At 36.8% G+C, this 19,557-nt stretch overlaps 1 protein-coding gene across 1 annotated transcript in view; it reads left to right on the plus strand.

Moving 5' to 3' along the window:
- Positions 1–18,210, plus strand: part of LOC100232427 (coiled-coil domain-containing protein 170) — a 47,284-nt gene extending 29,074 nt beyond the window's left edge. The window contains 7 exon segments of the mRNA XM_072926942.1: positions 218–403; positions 6,793–7,110; positions 9,899–10,099; positions 11,361–11,534; positions 12,299–12,541; positions 13,429–13,665; positions 17,110–18,210. Of these exon segments, the coding sequence (XP_072783043.1) occupies positions 218–403; positions 6,793–7,110; positions 9,899–10,099; positions 11,361–11,534; positions 12,299–12,541; positions 13,429–13,665; positions 17,110–17,415 (1,665 nt within the window). The 3' untranslated portion in view covers positions 17,416–18,210.
- Positions 18,211–19,557: the final 1,347 nt, after the last annotated feature.

The following is a 19,557-nucleotide window of genomic DNA, read 5'->3' on the forward strand; positions in this document are numbered from 1 at the left end:
GCTAAGGTGGGGGTTTATAGTGAGAATATAATTCTATGATTTTAACTGTCTTTTACTCTTTTTCTAAAGGAGCAGTAGAGTGCAATTTTAAGTCTGACCTAGGGGTCAGAAACACCGAGTCCTTGTTGGCATGATTAGGAGCAGGTATAACTGGGATGAATATTTTTAATTTTTAAGAGCTTTTAAGAAGCTACTAATACTTGATTTATTTCTCAAGGTCTCTGAAATATGCAAAGAAAATGTGACACTAAAAGACCAGATTGCTGCTCTTCAAGAAGCTGTGAATGTCCATGAGATGGAGTCTAAAGCTAACAGAGAAACTATCATGAGACTAGTTTCAGAAGTGGCCAAGGAGCAAAAAAAGGCAGCAGGATATTACCAAGACATGGATAAACTTAGCAAGGTACATAATTGCATGGCTTGTATGCTTGTCTGGTTTTCAAATGTTTTTCTTGAAATTTCAAATTAATTTTCAATAGGAATTGCATGAAAAAAGATGTTTCCGAAAAAATTGTTGATTAGGGTCCTTCCTAAAACGGACATTTTTCTAAGGTTATTTTCAACTTTTTGAAAGTGAGATATGAAGATTAAACAATAACATTTTGTAAAATAGATCTGAGATAGATTTGATGGCTTTCAATGTTGTTTGCAAATTTCTGGTTTTGCTTTCTTCCTAGTGTTGTAACCTCTGTGCTTGCACAAACATGTAAATAAATGAATGTGTATATTGTTAATTTCTGAGGCACAAGTATGAAGTGGTGAAAAAATGCTTTCTAAAATAATATTTATTTGATACTGCAAGTTTTCTGAGAACTTTTTGACTCAGTTTTAAAAAAATTCTAATGAGAAATTGAAAGGAATTGATTGGACTCTATTTTTTCTCTTAAATCATTGGCAGGTTAAGTGTCTTGGCTTCCATACATGCTAGATTATCTTTTCACTGCATTATAAATTTGTATTTCATAATAATTGACTCATAGCCCAAAAGTTGTAGCAATAGGATGGCTCTTGCAGGAAAGCAAGAAGTTTCACTGTTGGGAAGCCTTAGAGGAAATCTGTGTAGCAGGAAGGATGGCCAAATGAGAAATGCAAGTTAAGTTGTAAGTCAAGTAGTTCAAATTCACCTAGCTATGATTTGTGAAGGAAATGGATGTGATTAAAGGATTGAATTGCTCCAGGAGAACTCCCCATTAAGAGACTGTATATTTCAAAGGATGGATGAGCAAAGTGCATTTCTGTGGCAATTTTCCTTTTTGCTTTACACTTTGAGTCATGTCTATGGAAAGGAAGCAGTTTAATGAAGCCAGAATGAAGATTTCGTGCAGGTGAAACAGGGCAGTTAAAGCTGATGGCCAGAACGTGAGAAAATAAGAAACTTAGACTGCCAAATAGGTAGCTGAGTGGTGTGTGATTGAATTTGTAGGAATTTTGAACATAAAGACAACCTTGTGCAAGTGAGTTTTCCAAAGTAATACAGCATTTTCCCCATCTCTGGCATTCCTCTTTTCCTGAAGAAGAGACACCCACCATACACTTTAAAGGATATAGTGTTCTGATTTGGTTGTAAGCAAAATACTTAGGAGATGAGAAATAGCTGGCAGCCTGCTCAGGAAAAGAAAGAATTTGTGGGGAAGATAAATTTAAGTACCACAAGGGTAATAAATTTTTCTTACTGCTGAAAATAATTCTTACCAAGCTGTGTACAATTTTTAAGACTCACTGGAACTGAGAGAGCCTGCACCAAAAACTTAAACCGCTTCTTTTTGAGAACATTTTGTTTTCATGCTTCACTTCAAACACAGGTGTGTGAGGAAGAACAGAGTGTAGTTTTCTCAGTAAGTCAGAATCAGGAGATGTTTTAAACCAAGATCAGGGCTCCATTTGTCACTTGTTTTTCAAGATTGCTCTGACTGCCAAAACATTTACCAAGCTGAGCTATTTTCTGAAAAATATTTTCCTATCATTATTTTGCATGGGCCAAATAGATAATTTATTTAACCAATTTTAGAGAAATATTTTTCTAAATTATTGGCATTGCCTTTCAAAAGCATTGCCTTTGAAAAACCCCATCTGCATAGAGGCTGCAGATTCCTCCAGTGCAATTTCAGTTTAGCGACTTACATTTGCAGACACTGAGTAAATTTGTTGAGAAGGTTTTGTGTTCACAAAGGAGTAGGAAGTAGTTCAGTATTGAAAAAGAAAGTAAAAAACAAAAAATGCTTTAAGTCCTCACATGTAAAGTGTGAAGTGTGGAATCCCCTGTTCCCTTGATGGGTGTCTGGCTCGGTTACAGGAGGGGCCCCAGTGGCAGAAGTCAGTGTGACTTCACCATGTACTTCATACTGCACAGTGTGAGCACATGAACGGAGCTGAATGTGTTGTGACATGTTCCTCTGTCAAGGTGAGAAGCAGAAATCCATACTCCTCCTGTGCCAGAAGACTCATACTTGGCTGTGTGTTTCTGGGCTGTTTTCTGGACTTAATGGAATTGCCTGTAGCTGAATTTACCCAGCAAGTGACTCTTGCCTGCCTGTGCCAACAGCTCTCAGGGCCAAATATTTTGGCCATCTTCAGATGGAGATGGCAGCCCATTTCCCCCAATTTTCTCTTTAAATTCTTCCTAAGTGTATAGAGACCATCACATTGTTCTGTCAGTCATTTCCACCAAGATTGGGCCACCACATTGTTCCCTGCTACCCCTCTGAATTTTTTTTAATTGCCTGTTTTAACTGCCAGGTAGTTTTCCACTCCCATTGCTTAGGAATTCTAGGAATTTCTTCTCTTGATCAGGTGCTTTTTTTTTAATGTCCCGGGAGGAAGTAGCTTCCTGTTCTTACTGAATAAAATGAAAGTCAGTTAACTAAATTTTAAGGTTAATATATTTAAAATATTCTTTAGCATGTTTGATACTTGAGTATTTGTTGCAGTTTGAGGAACATTAACAAGTAAACAATCATTTTATCTGATCCCCTTTCAGTCTCACTGCATGATGATATCAAGGAGCAAAGAATAAAAGCCAATAATTCCTGAGACTAATAAAAGTAAAAAAAAAGCAATTCAAGAAGCTCTTTTTTCCCTAATTTATTATTTTTATTTATTTCTGAATGTGTTCTTCTATTTATTTCTGAATTTCTCATGTTTCTGATAGAATATTGCAAGATTTTGCTTCTAGAAATCTGTAAATATTGTGCATACATTTATTATGGCTACATTGGATATCAAATTTGCATTTGATAAAAAACACCATTTAAATCCTGCCTAGATTTTTAGACTGAGAATCAGAATACCTAAGCTTTCTTTCTGTATTTTCAGAGAGTGATTATTGATTATGATAATCATAATTAGAGAATGACAACATTATTTGAGAGTGTCTGTAGGTCCTCTAAGATGTCTTACTTACTCTAACCAAATTTCTTTTTTATATTTAATAAATTCCTGTATGGTATTTATCTAAGACATAGAAGAGAATGCATATATGCTTCTGCATTAATTAAAATACAGCATTGTCACAGATGAACCACAAGAAGTACTAAACTGTCTTGTTCTGTTTCACATCTTTGCTGATGGTTCAACCTGAAGTGTTATTTTAAACATTTGTTTTGCAAAGATGTGTACTGTGCAAAATCTTTAAAGAACATACTTGGAATGTACACAAGCAATTTTAATTAATACAAATACATCTGCATTTACTACTGATGAAAAATTAACCAATAAAATACTCTTCAGTATTCAATATTTGCTTATATTTTTATGTTAATGAACAAAATAGATCTAAGTAGTTTCTAATTAATATAAACATAGTAAAATAAATACATTTTGTGAAAAGAGTTAATTAAAATATGAAAACTTTATTTAAGGCATTTGATTGAACTTGAGAAACATGGCTACATTTTGAATATACCCAAATACTTAGATTGTAGGAGAGACAGTCAAATGATTTTAGGTTTTTCTTGTACCAACAGATAAATACAGGAAATTTCTCAGAACCTGGATTTTTTGTTTTTCATTTTTGTTTATAAGATGCCATTAAGAAAATACATATTAGAGACAGGTTTCAGCAGGCATCACAGATATTTCCAGATTGAATCATTTGAGGAGACAGGAGATAAGAGCAAACTAGCTTACAAGCCTTATGGTATAACAGTAGTAACTGGAGGTGCAGCTGGTGTAAGAATTGATCTAGATAACACCTGCATTCTTTTAATACCTTATTATTACTGTTAATGTAATGTGGGGTCTTTTTTGTATATGTATATGTAGTTGACTTTAGTCTATTGAGAGCATGCTGCTGATTGGGGTGTCAGTATTAATAAAATAATGGAATTTAGACTGGAAAAGATCTGTAAGTTCGTGGAGACCAACTGTTTACCCAGCACTGCCAAACTTGCCATTAAACCATGTCTCTAAGTATCCTGTATACAGTATCCTGTATCGTAATATCCTGTATATCCCTAAGTATATATCCAGAGCTGGTGACTCCACCACCCCTGGGCAGCCTGTTCCAGTACTTCACAGCCCTTTTGATGAGGAATATTTTCCTAGTTATAGTCCTAATTTCCTAATATTTCATAATATTATAATGTCCAATCTAAGCCTCCCTTGCCACAATTCAAGGCCATTTCCTATGCTTCTTAACTGGGAGAAGAAGTTGACCCCTACCTGGCTCCAGCCTCCTTTCAGGCAGTTGTAGAGAGTGATAAGGTCTCCCTTAAGCCTCCTCCAGTCTAAACACTCCCAGCTCCTCCAGATCCTCCTCATCAGACTTGTGCTCCAGACCCTTCCCCAGCTCCGTTGCCCTTCTCTGGACACGCTCCAGCCCCTCAATGTCCTCCCTGTAGTGAGGGGCCCAGAACTGATGACAGGATTCAAGGCACAGCCTCACCAGTGCTGAGAACAGGGGGACAATCCCTGCCCTGCTCCTGCTGGCCACACCATTGCTGATCCAGGGCAGGATGCCATTGGCCTTCTTGGCTACCTGGGCACAGCTGGCTCATGCTCAGCTGCTGTCACCAGCACCCCCAGGTGCTTTGATGCCAGGCAGTTTCCCAGCCACTGTTTGGTGGCTTGTACTTCTTAATTTTAGACCTTGATGTTTTAATAAACTATGTTTGTTTTCAGATGTTCACAATTTTACAAGATGGTGATTAGGTAAGCTCCCTAGTACTGGCAAACCATTTTAGCACTGCCTTTCTGAAAGGAAAAATACACACTGCTGAAAACTGTAATTGAAGTAAATGACTCTTTATTCTTTGCTGTAATTACCATAATGTAGTTCTGAGTGCAGGTGGGAATTTTGTATTAATAGGACTTGTCTAGAATAAAAAAGAGAAATTGGCAAGGAATCAGGCCAACATTTGTTTCTAAAACAATTCTAAAATTACTTGAGAAATGTGTAATAACAAATAATTTCCTAAATAACAGGGGTTGTTTTTATTTATGTCTTTGCATGTTTGCCTTTCTGTAGCTATTAAAAATTTTAGTATTTTTAGTATCATATTTTTATATTTTATTTTCTAAAAGTGCTCTCCAAACTCCTTATTTTTTGCCACCCTCCCTGCTGATCTACAGAAATGCTCCCAGATTTAACTGCTTGATTGGCAGGTATTCCATTAATACGAATTACATCCTATGCTCCACTGCAAGCACATGCAGACCCAGAGAGGCCCTTGAGTAACCATGACATTCATAACTGCTCCAGGAACAGTTCTTTAACTCCAGTGTGCACAATCTTAACTCATATCAGTCCACTTACTGAGCTTCTACTTACCACTGAGACCTCCAGAAAAATCCAATCCTCTGTAGTAATTTTGTGTCATGGGTAAAATATTATTCTTTCCTTTTGTGTCATGTGTGAAATAATATTCTTTCCTGTTTGTTCTTACCAATCAGAAAATGGCCTGAGAAATGAAGACCTAGTCTTTGCTGTACTTTTAATTGGTCTTGCTGCAAATATTTTTCTTGTATATGTATGCGTAAGCACTCTTAATATTGGTATTGTTGGGAAAGGAGAGACACACAGTACTTTATGTTTAGGTGTTTTTTTTTTTTTTCTGTCATGATTTGTTTTGGTGTCATGGGTCAGGATGCACAATTCTCTCTGTCTGCTCTGACCAATTATGTCAATATTTATATATAACTGATATAGACACATATGTATTGGCTATATTTTATTCTTTCCCAACCATGCCTTGATTTGTCTGGTTCCTCACTTCTCATTTCTGTGAATAGTCTCAGGAATCTTTGTTGCATTCAGATTAACTGATCACAGAGATCACCTCTTACCACCATATTCAGGGATATTATGTCTATAGTTTTGGTCAGCTCTGAATTGTCAGGCAGTTGGAGTTGATCATCACTGTAGCTCCCTTCCAACTGAAATATTCTATTCTAACCTACCCTTTCCCTCTCAGTTGTAGTTACTTTGACTTTATTTGTGATACATCTTTTTCACTGCTTCTTTTTCAGGCCATATTATCTGGATGGAAAAAGTAAGATTTCAATAGTTTTACAATAAAAAATTTGGTTTCATTCACCTGGAAATTTTATTTATGTATTCCTTTTTACAAACCAATATAAGAGGTTAGGTTTCAGTGTAATTACAGCAGACTTCAGGTTTTCATCAATTTCAGTGGCAGTTCCCCTATGAGACCCTGATGCTGAGTAAATAAGAATATGGGTTGTAGTTTCTGTCTGCAGTACCTGCTCCTGAGTTAAGATTCCTTAATTTGTGTGTTGTGGAGAGGGTTTCTAACTGATTTTTAAAATCTTGTTTAATTTTTTAATGCACTTTAGGATCTTGACAGTGCTATAATAAAGAGGCAGAGTTTAGAGATGGAAATCAGAACCCTCCAAGAGAGACTGACTCTTAACCAGAAAGCTTTGGACATCTCAAAGCAAGAGCTGCACAATCTGAAGAAATCTTCCAGTGAGTTAGATGCAAACTTGAAGAGTAGCAGAGAAGAGGCCAGGGCTGCTCGGAGCTCTTTAGAAGCTTTTAAAGAAGAAATTGCTACCCTTCTCAGCTGTAGATCTGCAATAGGTAAACCTTCTGAGAAGGCCATTTTGGAGAGGATCCAAGAAATAAATTGCAAAGAGGAGAATAAAGAAATAGTAAGTCAGCCACTATCGCACTTGCCCAATGTGTGTATTTATTCTCTTTGGTTTCTGTTTAATTTTATTCATCTGATAAGAGTGTTGCTTCTTTCTGCTTAGGTTTTGAAATTACAGAAACCTTTAATTTCGTTGCCTATAGATTTAAGGTAATAGGGGAAAAGCATCTATGTTTTACTAAGCAGGAAGAGTTCAGAAATTAAATTAATAATAAATGATGTTAATAATAAAAGACTTGGAATGGTCTTTCAGTTAAAACATTGAAATTTGGTTTCTGTGCCAGCAGACATCAAAGGTGGCTGGTTGCTATGATTTAGTAAAACCTGTGAACAAGTAGGGATTTGCTGCTACAATGGTGACTTCAAGAACTGACTTCTTTCTCAAAGCAAATATAATTGGTGAGTTGCCATAGGCAACTTCTTTCCCTCCAATCCTCAAAACCTGCACCTAAAAATAAATATGTGTTTTTACACTTACAGCTAAATATTATTCAGCATCCAAAGAAAGTAAAATGAAGGCTGTGGCTTGAGGCATTTGGGCTGGTGGTTTGCAAAGGTGTGTTTGAATGTATAGATAGAGAAGGGACAGCTCAAGAGAAAGGTGAATCAGAATGCAGCATGACCAATGTCAGTATCTTGACACTGCACTGAAGTTTCTCACTTGCTTGCTTACAATTTATTAATTTTGTCAGTGAGAACTATTTATATAATTTTATATAATTAAAAGTCACATACTAAATCCAAAGCTGCTTTCAGTGAGCCACTGAAAACCACCTTTAATATTCTTGCCAGATTTTGAAATTCTAACATCTCCTGCTGATGTGATAGTTTTTAATGACAGCAAATGATTTTGTATTCTGTCCAGGGCTGGAAATAGTTCTTGAAAATATTCTGTGTATTTTGGTGAAGTACTTAAAGAAAACCAAAACCAAAACCTGTGCCATTGGTCTTCTTGCCTACCTGGGCACATTGTTGGCTCAGTTTCAGCCAACTGTTGACCAGCACCCACACATCCTTTTCCACCACACAACTTTCCAGCCACTCTGCCCAGCCTACAGCAATGTTGCGACTCGAAGGTAGGACCTGGTACTTGGAACTGGCACTTTGCTTTGTTCAACTTCATACATTGGCATCAGCCCATTGATCCAGCCTGCAGAGATACCTCTGCAGAGCTCTGCTACCCTCCTGCAGATTCACACTCATACCCTGCTTTGTGTCACATGTAAAATGGCTGTAATCTGAAATTATCCAGTAGCCACATTAAAACAAAAAGCAGGAAAGGGGGCTTTATTTTGCAGGTTGACTGATCAAGCTGCATTAGTCATAGGAATGAGAATTTGTGGAGGTCAGAACTGCAGGACCAAAAATGCAGCCTTTATAAGATGATGGATTAGGCATGGGTAGGTAAAAAGGCTGCAACATTGCTTTAGGAAATGCCTACCTTGTGGGCTGTCCCTAAGCCAAGGATGGGATACACCAGGATGCCCCAGGATGATAAAATGACAGCTTCTGCTCTGCTTCTGTGGTATAGTCCTTAACTTTCTCATGTTTATGCATCTTTGAAGCATGGAAAACCCCTCTGCAGCCTGATAAAAGGGCTCTAGGTTCCCTGGCAGTAGCACATCTGTGGGGGACCAAGTTACTGAAATTCTTGTTCCTGGTGGGTGATGTGAAATGAAAAACAGCATAAAATATGTTTGTGGGTTCTTGCAGATTTATTATTGTTAAGTGTTGTCTACTGCCTGAGCATCAGCAATTTCTCAGTGTTTTTAAGCAAGTTATGGGCAAACTGTATTTAATTGCAGTTTGAGTTGGAAACCTTTAAAATTGCCATTAAAGTTAAAGTGCCATTAAAATTAATGAGAGCTACATGTACTTACTATTAATTTTACTAACAGGAACCAAAAAGATGCTTAAAATTAAGAGGTTGCTTGGAGATGAGTGTCTGAACACTGAGTTTCAAATGCACTGTAGTTAACTATGCGACCAAATAATTATATGACAGTAAGAAGAATACAGAGGGAAACAAGCAACTTAGTGTATAGTACTGCCTTTCAGTATTTGGCAGTCGTATAACCATATACTTTAAAGCATTTAATTTATAAATAGTTTACAACTTAAAATCCATTACATTATGTGCAGGTGTTGTAAAGTTAAGAGAGAATTATAAATTTTTTTCAAAATTTTTCTAGCTGCTTGTTTTGAGATTTTATCATTTTATCCTTGGGCTCTGGTTAGATTACAGAAATAATTATTACTAGTATTTTTTAAAGGACAATCTTTTGAACACTGCTTAACAGTTACCAGTTGGGAAACACTCCTCTGAGACTTAATTATCCATATCTACATTCTCCCCTACATGCTGCATGTATTTTATAAATAACTTACATGCTTTTTCTAATCAACTCCTCAATAGAATAGTGATTTCTTTGGCTTATTTCAAGGAATGATAGCTGACTGCCAGGTATTGCTGCTGTGCCCACATCTTTGGAAATTTTCTGTCTGAATTACTTTGTATCCATACAAAATATCTGAATTGTTTTTTTAATATATAACCATACTTTTTAGTCATTTGACTTATTTATAATATCTGCTGTTCACTTTTGTGTGTCTCCACTTCTGCAATTTTTTGCTGGTGGTTACAGATTTTTCTTTTTGACTTTTTAAATGCATGTATTTTAAAGATAGATATATTGCCCTATTTTTAATAATTTGTTGATTTGTCATTCATATCTTTCTAGCATTTCCCACGTAACCCCATATGCTTTGTTGGTTTGCTTGCTCCCTAGATGGTATCTCAGCTTGAAACACAAATAGCTAAATTGACTAAAGCTTTGGAAAACCAGACCAGATTGCACCATGAAGCCCTAGAGAGGAGCAAGAAAGCTGAAAAATGTTCTGAGAATTTCCATGATCAACTGAAGCACTTGGAAGAGGAAATATTAACTGGAGACCTGATGCAGGATGGTTTGAAGCTTGAGAAACAAAAAGTAGTTGCACACATTATTTACTTTTGAATAGAAGTCACTAAAGGCAGAGACACAGCTCATTGTATGGCATTGGTCTACTGGAGCACTGCGAGTAATGTGAAATAGCAGAGTCAGACGTCATGTAGGGAGTAATGATACCTTTTCTCTGACCAACAATTGCAGTTGGAAGATGTAGCTAAGCTTTTGAGTTCCAAGTCCATTACTGTGAAACTAAACAAACAAAAAACCCCCACCCCCAAAAATCCACCTAGTGAAAAAAAACCCTAAACCCAAGCCACATGCCAAAACCAGTTTAAAAAGCTTAAAAGAAGTTCCTGTCAATACCCCATCAGAAGTCCTTCAATTATTCTCTGATATTAAAATTTCTCTCATCTCTATGTCTTTCTCTAAAAAATTATCTGGTCTGCAATTTCTCAAGATCTTGTAGTCTTTGATTCTTTTATATTATTAGACAATCATGACTACTAGGTTTCTTTTGTCTAATTGTTTGAATGAACACACTGTTAGCCTGTAACTCATTCATGTACCAAAGAGTTTGAAAAATGACATAGTACCTGGAAAGCCAAACACTACACCTACAAAAAGCAAAGTTGCAGCATGTTGCCAGGCCGGGATTAATGCTTAGAGGAATCAACAGTTTTGCGCTATTTGTTTTGCCTTAGACTATGATAAAATGACTTTTTTGAATGAAGCATCCATCACATTGGGAGAGAATCAGAAAAAGGAGCTGTTTCTTCTGCTTTTCTTCCTCTGTGAATAACATGTGGCCCTAGATTCTTAAATTATTATCTAGATTTTACTGCAATGAAGAAATCTTTTTTTGCGATTTTTTTTCTGTCAATGAATAACTGCAGTGCTTTCCTCTTCTGCCGCTGTTTTAAATTCTTTTGAATCAGAAATATCATAAAGCAAAACCAGTGGTAATGTTGTAATGAACAAATGGTGAAAGTGGTTTGTTCGTGTTTTGTTTTTTTTTTTTAATTTTTTAAAAAAATTTTATTTATTTTGTTGGTTCTTTGCAAATATAATGATTTGCACCAGAAGTAAGAGGAAATAAAGTAAGTGCTGACTAAAAAAGGATATAGGGAGAATTTTCAGTTTTGTCAGGAGTGTGCCCAATCGCACCTCTTTGGTGTATTATTTCTTGTAGTGTACTTGTACATATAGATGGCTGCCTCTATACGTGGAATTGCTTTTAAAGTGTACTTAATGACTTTTAATGAAATTTTATTATTCTTCTGCTCACTTTCCCACATCTTAGTATCTGAAATTTCTGGAGCAGCTTAATGAGAAGATGAAGCTGGATAGTCTAGCAGCAGAAGTTGGATTTGATATGACTATGGATGTGATTCTGGCCCGGGTAGAGCAGTTGGTGAAACTGGAAGGGGATGCAGTGGTTGAGAACAAGACTGTGGCATACAGCCTCAGAAGGAAGGTATACAAAAAAGATATACCATTCAAATTTAAACATATGGCTATGTTTCTGTAGTGGCTTGCTAGAGGCAGCAGAGTGTATACGTGCAAGGAATTTCAAAGATATCCATGACATAAACAGAAGATAGTGAATGTTTGCAAACTGTGCAAAAAGGCTGCATATTGAAATAATAAACCCACCAGTTGGTTGAACATGATACTGCTTTTCACAACTTAAGAAAAAAACTATGAAGTTATGGATGTTTATCTGTATATTTGTCCACTTTTTAATACACATTTATAGTTCTGTAAACAACTGCCATTAATATTTAAATCTAAAGTGATCTACCAAGGAGGGAGCTACATTACACAAACTTGTCTAGAAACCAGTAGGGTCTTGGTTGCACCTCACCTAGAATTGCAACATTTCCAACAAGAACTGTTCTTTCATTCGGATGTTCCTACAGGAATGTGTCTGTTCAAATTTGGTCAAGCAGCCCTCTGTCATCCTGTTCTGACATAGGGAAAACTTTTGGGTTTAGGCTTGTCAGTCTGGTATAGAGCTGGGAATTGGGTCTGTTTAAGGTTTAAAACGATAAGCACAATAAATTGGTAATACAAGGAATATCAAGTTAGTGTATATATGTTGATACTTCTTCACAAAGTTTTCAAGAGACGAAAAGGAGTTCAGGTTATAAATGCAACATGAGGATTAAATTTGTGACTATGTAGTACCATAGTCTCTCACATTTATTTTTTCAAATGTGCTTGTGTCTGGAAATCAAGTTGAAAGCTCAGAAAGAAAAGCTTGAAAGCAAAGAGCTACACATGAACCTTCTGCGTCAGAAAATAACCCAGCTGGAAGAAGAGAAGCAAGTAAGGGCTGCCTTAGCTGTGGAAAGGGATGAGGCCAATCTCACTGTCAGAAAGTTACATAAGATGATAGAAAGGCTACAGAAGCAGCTTGATCTGGCAAGGGAAACAAATACTGATCTCAAAGCCAAGCTGTCTGAAACCAGTGAACTGAAGGTGAGTTAAAAGATTACATTTGTACTTCTATCCATTTTTCTATTCCAGTTGTAAACAGCTGGACTTCATTTACATTTAATGTGTTCACGGACAACTGCTCAAATCTAGGTGGCAAAAGCAAATATAATATTACAATGTCTTGGGTAGTTTAAAATTTGTCTTTTTATGCCTAGTAGCACCTGCAAAGCCCAACGTAAATTTTCGGGCTAGTATAGGAAAAATATAATATATGCATCTCTTTCTTTCCTATTGGCATGACTGTCATGTATTTTTCCATGAGTTGCTTACAGAAGCAATTAATATATATTCTGATTAGTATGGGGGGAATATAACAGGCAAGATCCTATTTTAATTGTTTCTATGTTTCATTACATTGCAGTAGTAATAATTACCTTATTTTTCTTAGGTGAATACAAGTAGTAGTTTGCAGCCATTGATATCTTGCCACCACTAGGAGAAAGGAAGATTGATTTTATGTGACTTTGTGTCTTGTGGCAGATGGAGTGAAATATACAACTATGCACATGTTCCCACTGAACCATTTTTACCAGCAAAACCTTTGACAACTCTTTTTAGTACTATTTTTCCAGGGGCTGGAAGAGAGTGAACCCTCACTGTGGATTTTCTTTTCTGTCCAGATACTTCTTTTCACAAAACCTATGGAGAAATAACTGTCTTTGAAGGAAAAATATTTTTGTTAATTTTGTTGAAATAGGCCAGTATCCTTCAATAAATTTTCAGTTCACGTGTATGTGTGATGATTTAATGAAGAACCCAAAAGAAACCACACTAAAATGCTTATTCGTGATCATTCCTGATATTTTTATTGTTCACTGAAGTTAGATGAAAAAGTATGGCAAATTTAACACTTCCTTATCTTACTGCAGATCAAAACTTTGGAGCAGAACAGAACAATAGAGGAACTCAGTAAATCTCAAGACAAATTGGAAAGAATGAAAGCAAAAGCTGAGAAACAACTTAGATCTGCCAAATCAGAACTTCTTTTAAAAGAGCGTAAAGCTACTGAAGATAAAGAAAAAACCAAAAATATGTTAGAAGAAGTCACCAGTGAAATGAAGGTGCTTAAAACAACCCTTGCAGAACTAGCAAAAAGAGAGAGACAGGTAGGTGTATAGGTATTTGACCAGAGCCCTTATAGTGTAGGAAAATGGTGTAGTGGAGCAGCTACCCAGCTGTGCTTTAAACTGTTCCAAACATTATCAAACAAGGAAATTTTAGCTCACAATTGTGAGCCACAGTGACAGTTATAATTGCAAAGCTATTCTGCAAGTTAAGTTTTGCAAGAGAAGAATAAATACAGGCATTATTTTCTTCTTTTCATCACAAAATATTACATCACCTTTTAGAGAAGTATTAAAATGCTGTAAAATCCTAGTATCTCTCTTAAGATACGTCTTTTTCCAATATCTTAGGTATAAAACTTACCAACTTCTCATCTGTTTCCTTTTGTTTGTCACACATCTGTCTCTTGCACTTTCTCCTTGCCAGTTGTAAGAGATGCAACCAGACTAAGTGATAGGATGAAAGGAAGCAGCCTCAAGTTGTGCTGTGGGGGAGGGAGTTTACACTGGACATTAAGCAAAATTTATTCACTGAAGGTGTAATCAGACAGAGGAACAAGTTGCTCAGGGGAGTGGTTAAGTCACCAGTCCTAAAGGTATTTAAAAGACACCTAGACATGGTTTAGTGATGGACTTGGCAATGCAGGTTAGGAGTTGGACTTGATAATCTTAAAGGTCTTTTCCAACCTGAATGATTCAACGAGGCTATGTTACTGTGTAGCTGTGTATAGGCCATAAATTCAAAGAATGCTGAAGAATACAGAAAACATCTAGAACTTTATTAGATTTCCCAGCTAAAAATTTTATGGCATATATTGGCCTTAACAATGACTCTGGATGAAATTTAAGAATGCTATTTCAGAAAATTAGCCTAGAAATTTTTTTTTTATTTACATGAAGAAAAGACCAAGAACATGGGAATTTTTTTTCTCCTGGAAATCTTTAGCACTGTTTTGTTTTATAACAAAGGTTAGAAATGTCAAAGGAAGATTTTACTTCTTCATACATCTCATGAGGAAACAAAGCATCTGTCACAGAGAAGAAAATGTTAATTATATGCAGGAAATTATTCCATGGAGTCATACATTGAATATTGTGCTAAAAGCACAAATACAAATGTTGGCTTTTTACCGTCTGAATCCAAGGGGTTTCAAGCCACTTGAATATTTTGCAATATTCTTTGGACTTTTCTTTTTGTTCTCTTTCTGTTGGAATAAAACCCCTTCTACTCTCCTGTAGTTACAGTGTGAAAATAAAGTATAGCGTCTGCTTTTTACTTCCTCAAACCCCAATGTCTTGGGTTAATGCTCTAAGTTGGATTTATTTCCTGTTTTTTAATTCTGATAATTTTACTCATTGAATGGAAGGTGCAAAAAAGAATATTTAGCAGGAGTGTTGTTGTCTGCAGCCTACCTTTGTGTTTGAGTCTTCAGTGATGTCTTTATTATTTCTCTCCTTCAGCCAAAGGCTGGATCTTTGCAGAGAGCTGCCTTGATCTTTCAGTGTAAAGTCTGTATGAAAACAAATTCCAGCTTTGCTGCCTCCTTATCCTGTCTGTGAGCCAGATGTTTTAAAAAAATTTTTAGCTTCTGCTAAATACTACTTGCCTAGTGCACTGCCAGACCCCTGCATCAATGACCTCCTGAACTAGTGTAGAATATAATATATGGGAACTTTGGGTTTTCGTGTAGTGTTGTTCCAGCATTTGACCCAAGACATCTCACTGCCTTGGTAATGCAGATAGCTGGGATTGAATTCTCAAATCACAGAATCGTGGAATGGGTTGGCTTGGAAGGGACCCTAAAGATAATCTAGTTCCAACACACCTCCCACAGGCAGGGACACCTTCCACTAGACCAGATTGTTCAAAATCCCATTCAGCCTGACCTTGAACACTTCCAGGGATGGGACAGCACAGGTTCCCTGGGCAAACCTGTTCCAGTATCTCACCACCCTCCCAGTAAAGAACTTCTTCCTAATATCTAATCTAAGTCTTTTTGTTTAAAACCCTTCTCCCTTTTCCTATCCCTATATGCTTGTGTAAAATGTTGCTCTCCTTTTTTTTTTTTTTTAATAAGCCCCTCCTTTATGTCCTGGAAGGCTGTTGTTATAAGTTCTCCCTGGAGCCTTCTTTTCTCCAGGTTGAACAAACCCAGCTCTCTCAGCCTCTTCGTCTCTGATCATCTCTGCAGCTTTCCTTGGGAACTGTTCTAACAGTTCCATGTCTGTCCTGAGGACTCCAGACCTCAGATCTGTTTTTTATTGGTTTCCATATTTGTATTTCTGAATCAAGGGCAGCTCCTCAGGGTTTGAAATAAACTGCCTTTGGCAAAGTCTTGGAAACTGAGACCTTGTTTTCAGGAAAGCTGCCAACTCCTTTCCTCACAGACTTGACTGCTTTAGAATTCTGCACAGAGTTCTTGGGGTTGGAGACATTTCAGGACTGTCTATCTTCTCCATATCCTTAGCCCTTGGCATGATTGGTGGAGTGAGGATGTTGCCACATTAGAACATGAGTCCAGTTTCCTAATGGCGCTGATGATTTTGTGGAATTTTGAGTCTCTTTTATGCTTGGGAATGGGGATTCAAGTAGAGAGCAATAAAAGCATATTTGGCATTCAAATAGAGAGCAATAAAAGCATATTTCCTCAAGAAGTAACATTTTCCTCTTTTATGTGTTGATGATAAGGAGTATTAAGGCATTTGTTATTTTGGCTGTGTAATTTATTGTCTGTTCAAGAGGCCTTGAAGTTTGACTGATAATGATACATATTGTGAGTTGAGAAGAGTAAATCAGCAGTGGTGACAACTACTTGTGGATGTCTATCCATTTGGAACTGCAGAGAGAAAGCTGGTGTCTTTAATTAATTACTTTACCAAATACTATTCCTATGACATTTTCAGCAGCTATGCACAGAAGAAAAACAAGCATTTTCTTAAGCTGCATCTTGAATTTGGGCTGTTTCCTGATTCAAATCAAAGTCAGACCACAGAACGTGCCAAAAACTTCCACCTTTCTTCCAACTTCCTCCTTTCTTTTTTCTCAAGAAAATGCAGGGTGGAGGGGAGAGGTGGCAGATAATGGTCAAGGACAAGCAACAGCTTCTGCTCTGGGAAGTGCCCACCAGAGTTTCAAGTTTGTATAGTTTTTGGTCATCTGGGTCAAGTAAAAGTATGTTTTCCTCAGTTTTTGGAGATGAGTTAGCAGGGAAGATATGCCTGTGAAAGATACTGAAGAAACACTTGAGAACTGTTTTGTGTTTGAGATACTTGAAATCTCAGCTGTTTGTGGTTTGTGATTTGATGTAGGCCCCAAAGGGCTGTTTCCGTCCTCTACTGCTCTCTGTATTAGCAACAGCTGATATGTCTATATTTAGCACTTATAACACAAGTGCTTGTGTTTGTATGTATGCCTATATGTACATGTTTTCCCTGACATCTCCTTTGCTTCCTGTTTGATTTATTCCCTTCTGTTTGCTGTTGCAGCTGGCAGATTTCCGAGAGGTGGTCTCGCGGATGCTGGGCCTCGACATTGCCAGCCTGGCTCTTCCTGACTATGAAATCATTACACGCCTTGAGGGGCTGATTCACTCCCACCAGCACCACTTCTTCCCCTGTGTCTGCCTCAAAGACATGGCAAGGACCCCGGAGGAGCAGTAAAGAAACATCCAGCTTCTTGACTGGAACAAAGTTAAATTTCCTGTTTGCTTCCTTACCTGCTGGATCTCCACAGAAAACAGGTCCCTATTTTTCTTCCCTATTCTAGAGACACCAACCAGGGCCGACTTTTAGAACTTCAGCAGAGAGACTGACTGGGTAGAGTCAAGCCAACAGCCTGGAGATGGCAAACAGAAAATCCCTGGGCAGCTTAATACTTCAGTTAGGAATATGATAGGCAAGATATCAACAATACCCTCAAGTTTCAGTGCAGAGGTGTTGAAGTCCTTGGTCACCCCAGGTCAGCTCACAGTTTTGAGAAGTTACTGTCTGTCTGCTTCAGTGGCATTCCTTGTGTTTTTCCTGTAGGTGACAAGGATGAAATTAAGCAGGGGTTGTTTTGCTGCTGTTTTTTTTTGGCACCTGGGGCATCTCTGGATTTTTACGCATAACAGCTTTATCTTCAAGACAATGGTCTGCAAGTTAGAGGATTATCTCAATTTTGGAACAAGAGATATATTTTTTCCCTTCTGTTGGTTTCTTCTGTCTGCTCGTATGGCAAAACAAAAAATTTCATTTTTGCAGCAAAGGCTTTCTCTGAGTCTCATCGTGTGCCTCATATAAATATATTTGGTAAGACTGAGTGTTGGCCTTGGTCATGATGTCTTGAAAAGTTTGCTTCCAGTTGCTGTATTCCTTGGGCAATTAACCCACAGTGGCAATTCTTCTGAATTAATGAAAAAATCTTTTAGAATTCTTGTTCACTACAGAAAATAGCTGAATTACTAAAGTGTTTATTTTCAGAGAAGTGGTGATGAGGTGTACAAAACTACCTCTTAGTAGTAAAAACTGCTTTCTGAGTGTTGTTAAATGTCATGATTTTTTAAAAAGAAATATAGACAATAAATCTGTTTTAATAGCACATTCAAACTTGATTCTGTGGTTTTAGTTTTCTCTTCCCGTTATACATTTTGTATGGTTGTGTAGAACAACAAAGTTCAGTTACTTATTTTTGGCTTGACCATTTGTGGGCTTTCTACAGTATCTCACCAAAAGATGACCCACTCAGTAACACTGAACACACTATTTTAAGAAAAATTACACTTTTTCAAGTAAGAATGGTAATTTCAGTATCTAGCTGGGGACTCAAAACATGTTTTTATTTCATTTGCTTCTGAAGAATTTTTTCTCATTGACTTGCTGTAAAATAAAGAAATAAACACTCAAGCTTTTACAAAATCAGTCATTTGAGAAGACAGAAATAAATAAATCTTGCATAAATTCTTATGCTCCTGTGGCTAACTGGATTGAAATAAATTTAATTTTTTGTTTTGTAATGTAACATTGTTTTGGGGGAATGAATTCAAATGGAAAGAGAGCAGGTTTAGATTAGATATTAGAAAAAAATTATTTTTTGTGTGGGTAGTGAGGCACAGGTTGCACAGAGAAGTTGTGGATGCTCCATCCCTGGAAGCGTTCAAGGCTGGATGAAATATAATTTTTAGGCATGATATGTTGATTGGGGATTTAGAGGGTGGAAAAGGATGCAATAATTTTCTAATTATTTGTGAAATAATACAAGTAGTTTCACTTTGTGTTTTGTTGGTTTTATTGGCACTTCTTTTTGATTTATTATTAAAGAACAAAACCCATTTTCTTCATCCACATTAATAAATATAATACAAAACATGATTTATTATATTTTGAAAGATAAGTAAATTGCATTACAAATTCAGGTCCACTCAACCTAATACATTCCTAACATTAAGAAATAGTCTGTGAGACTGACAAATATAAAGTAAGGCCTTGTTCCCTGCCACCTTGTGACCAGCCCTGGCACCAGCAGTGGGGTTCCAGCTCTGCAGAGGCTACCAGCATGGGTATCTAAATAATTCCAAATGGGGCAGATTTTCACATGAAGTTCACAGCAATGCTTGATTAGTGGCTTGCATGTTAAGCCAGAAGAAAGAATAAAGGTTTTCTAATGCCTTTTTTTTTTTTGTTTTAGCCCAGTGGATCTGTATTTTCAGAAGTATCAATGCCTACCGTGTTCACAAAGGAATGTGGCCTATTATCTGACTAATAGTCCCTGTATTTCCTTTACTTTTGGAAGAGCACTAACATATTTCTCCATTTAGCCAAAGAAAATAATTAAATAAATAAATAAGAAGCAATATGATTTGAGCAAAGTTCAGGTGATTTTTGACCTATATAATTTAAGTAAGTCCTGAAAAACTGACTTTCAATTTTTTTTTTTAAGGCTTGCTCCATACAGCA

The sequence above is a fragment of the Taeniopygia guttata genome, chromosome 3 (assembly GCF_048771995.1).
Source record: "Taeniopygia guttata chromosome 3, bTaeGut7.mat, whole genome shotgun sequence".
In the NCBI taxonomy this organism is placed as follows: Eukaryota; Metazoa; Chordata; class Aves; order Passeriformes; family Estrildidae; genus Taeniopygia; species Taeniopygia guttata.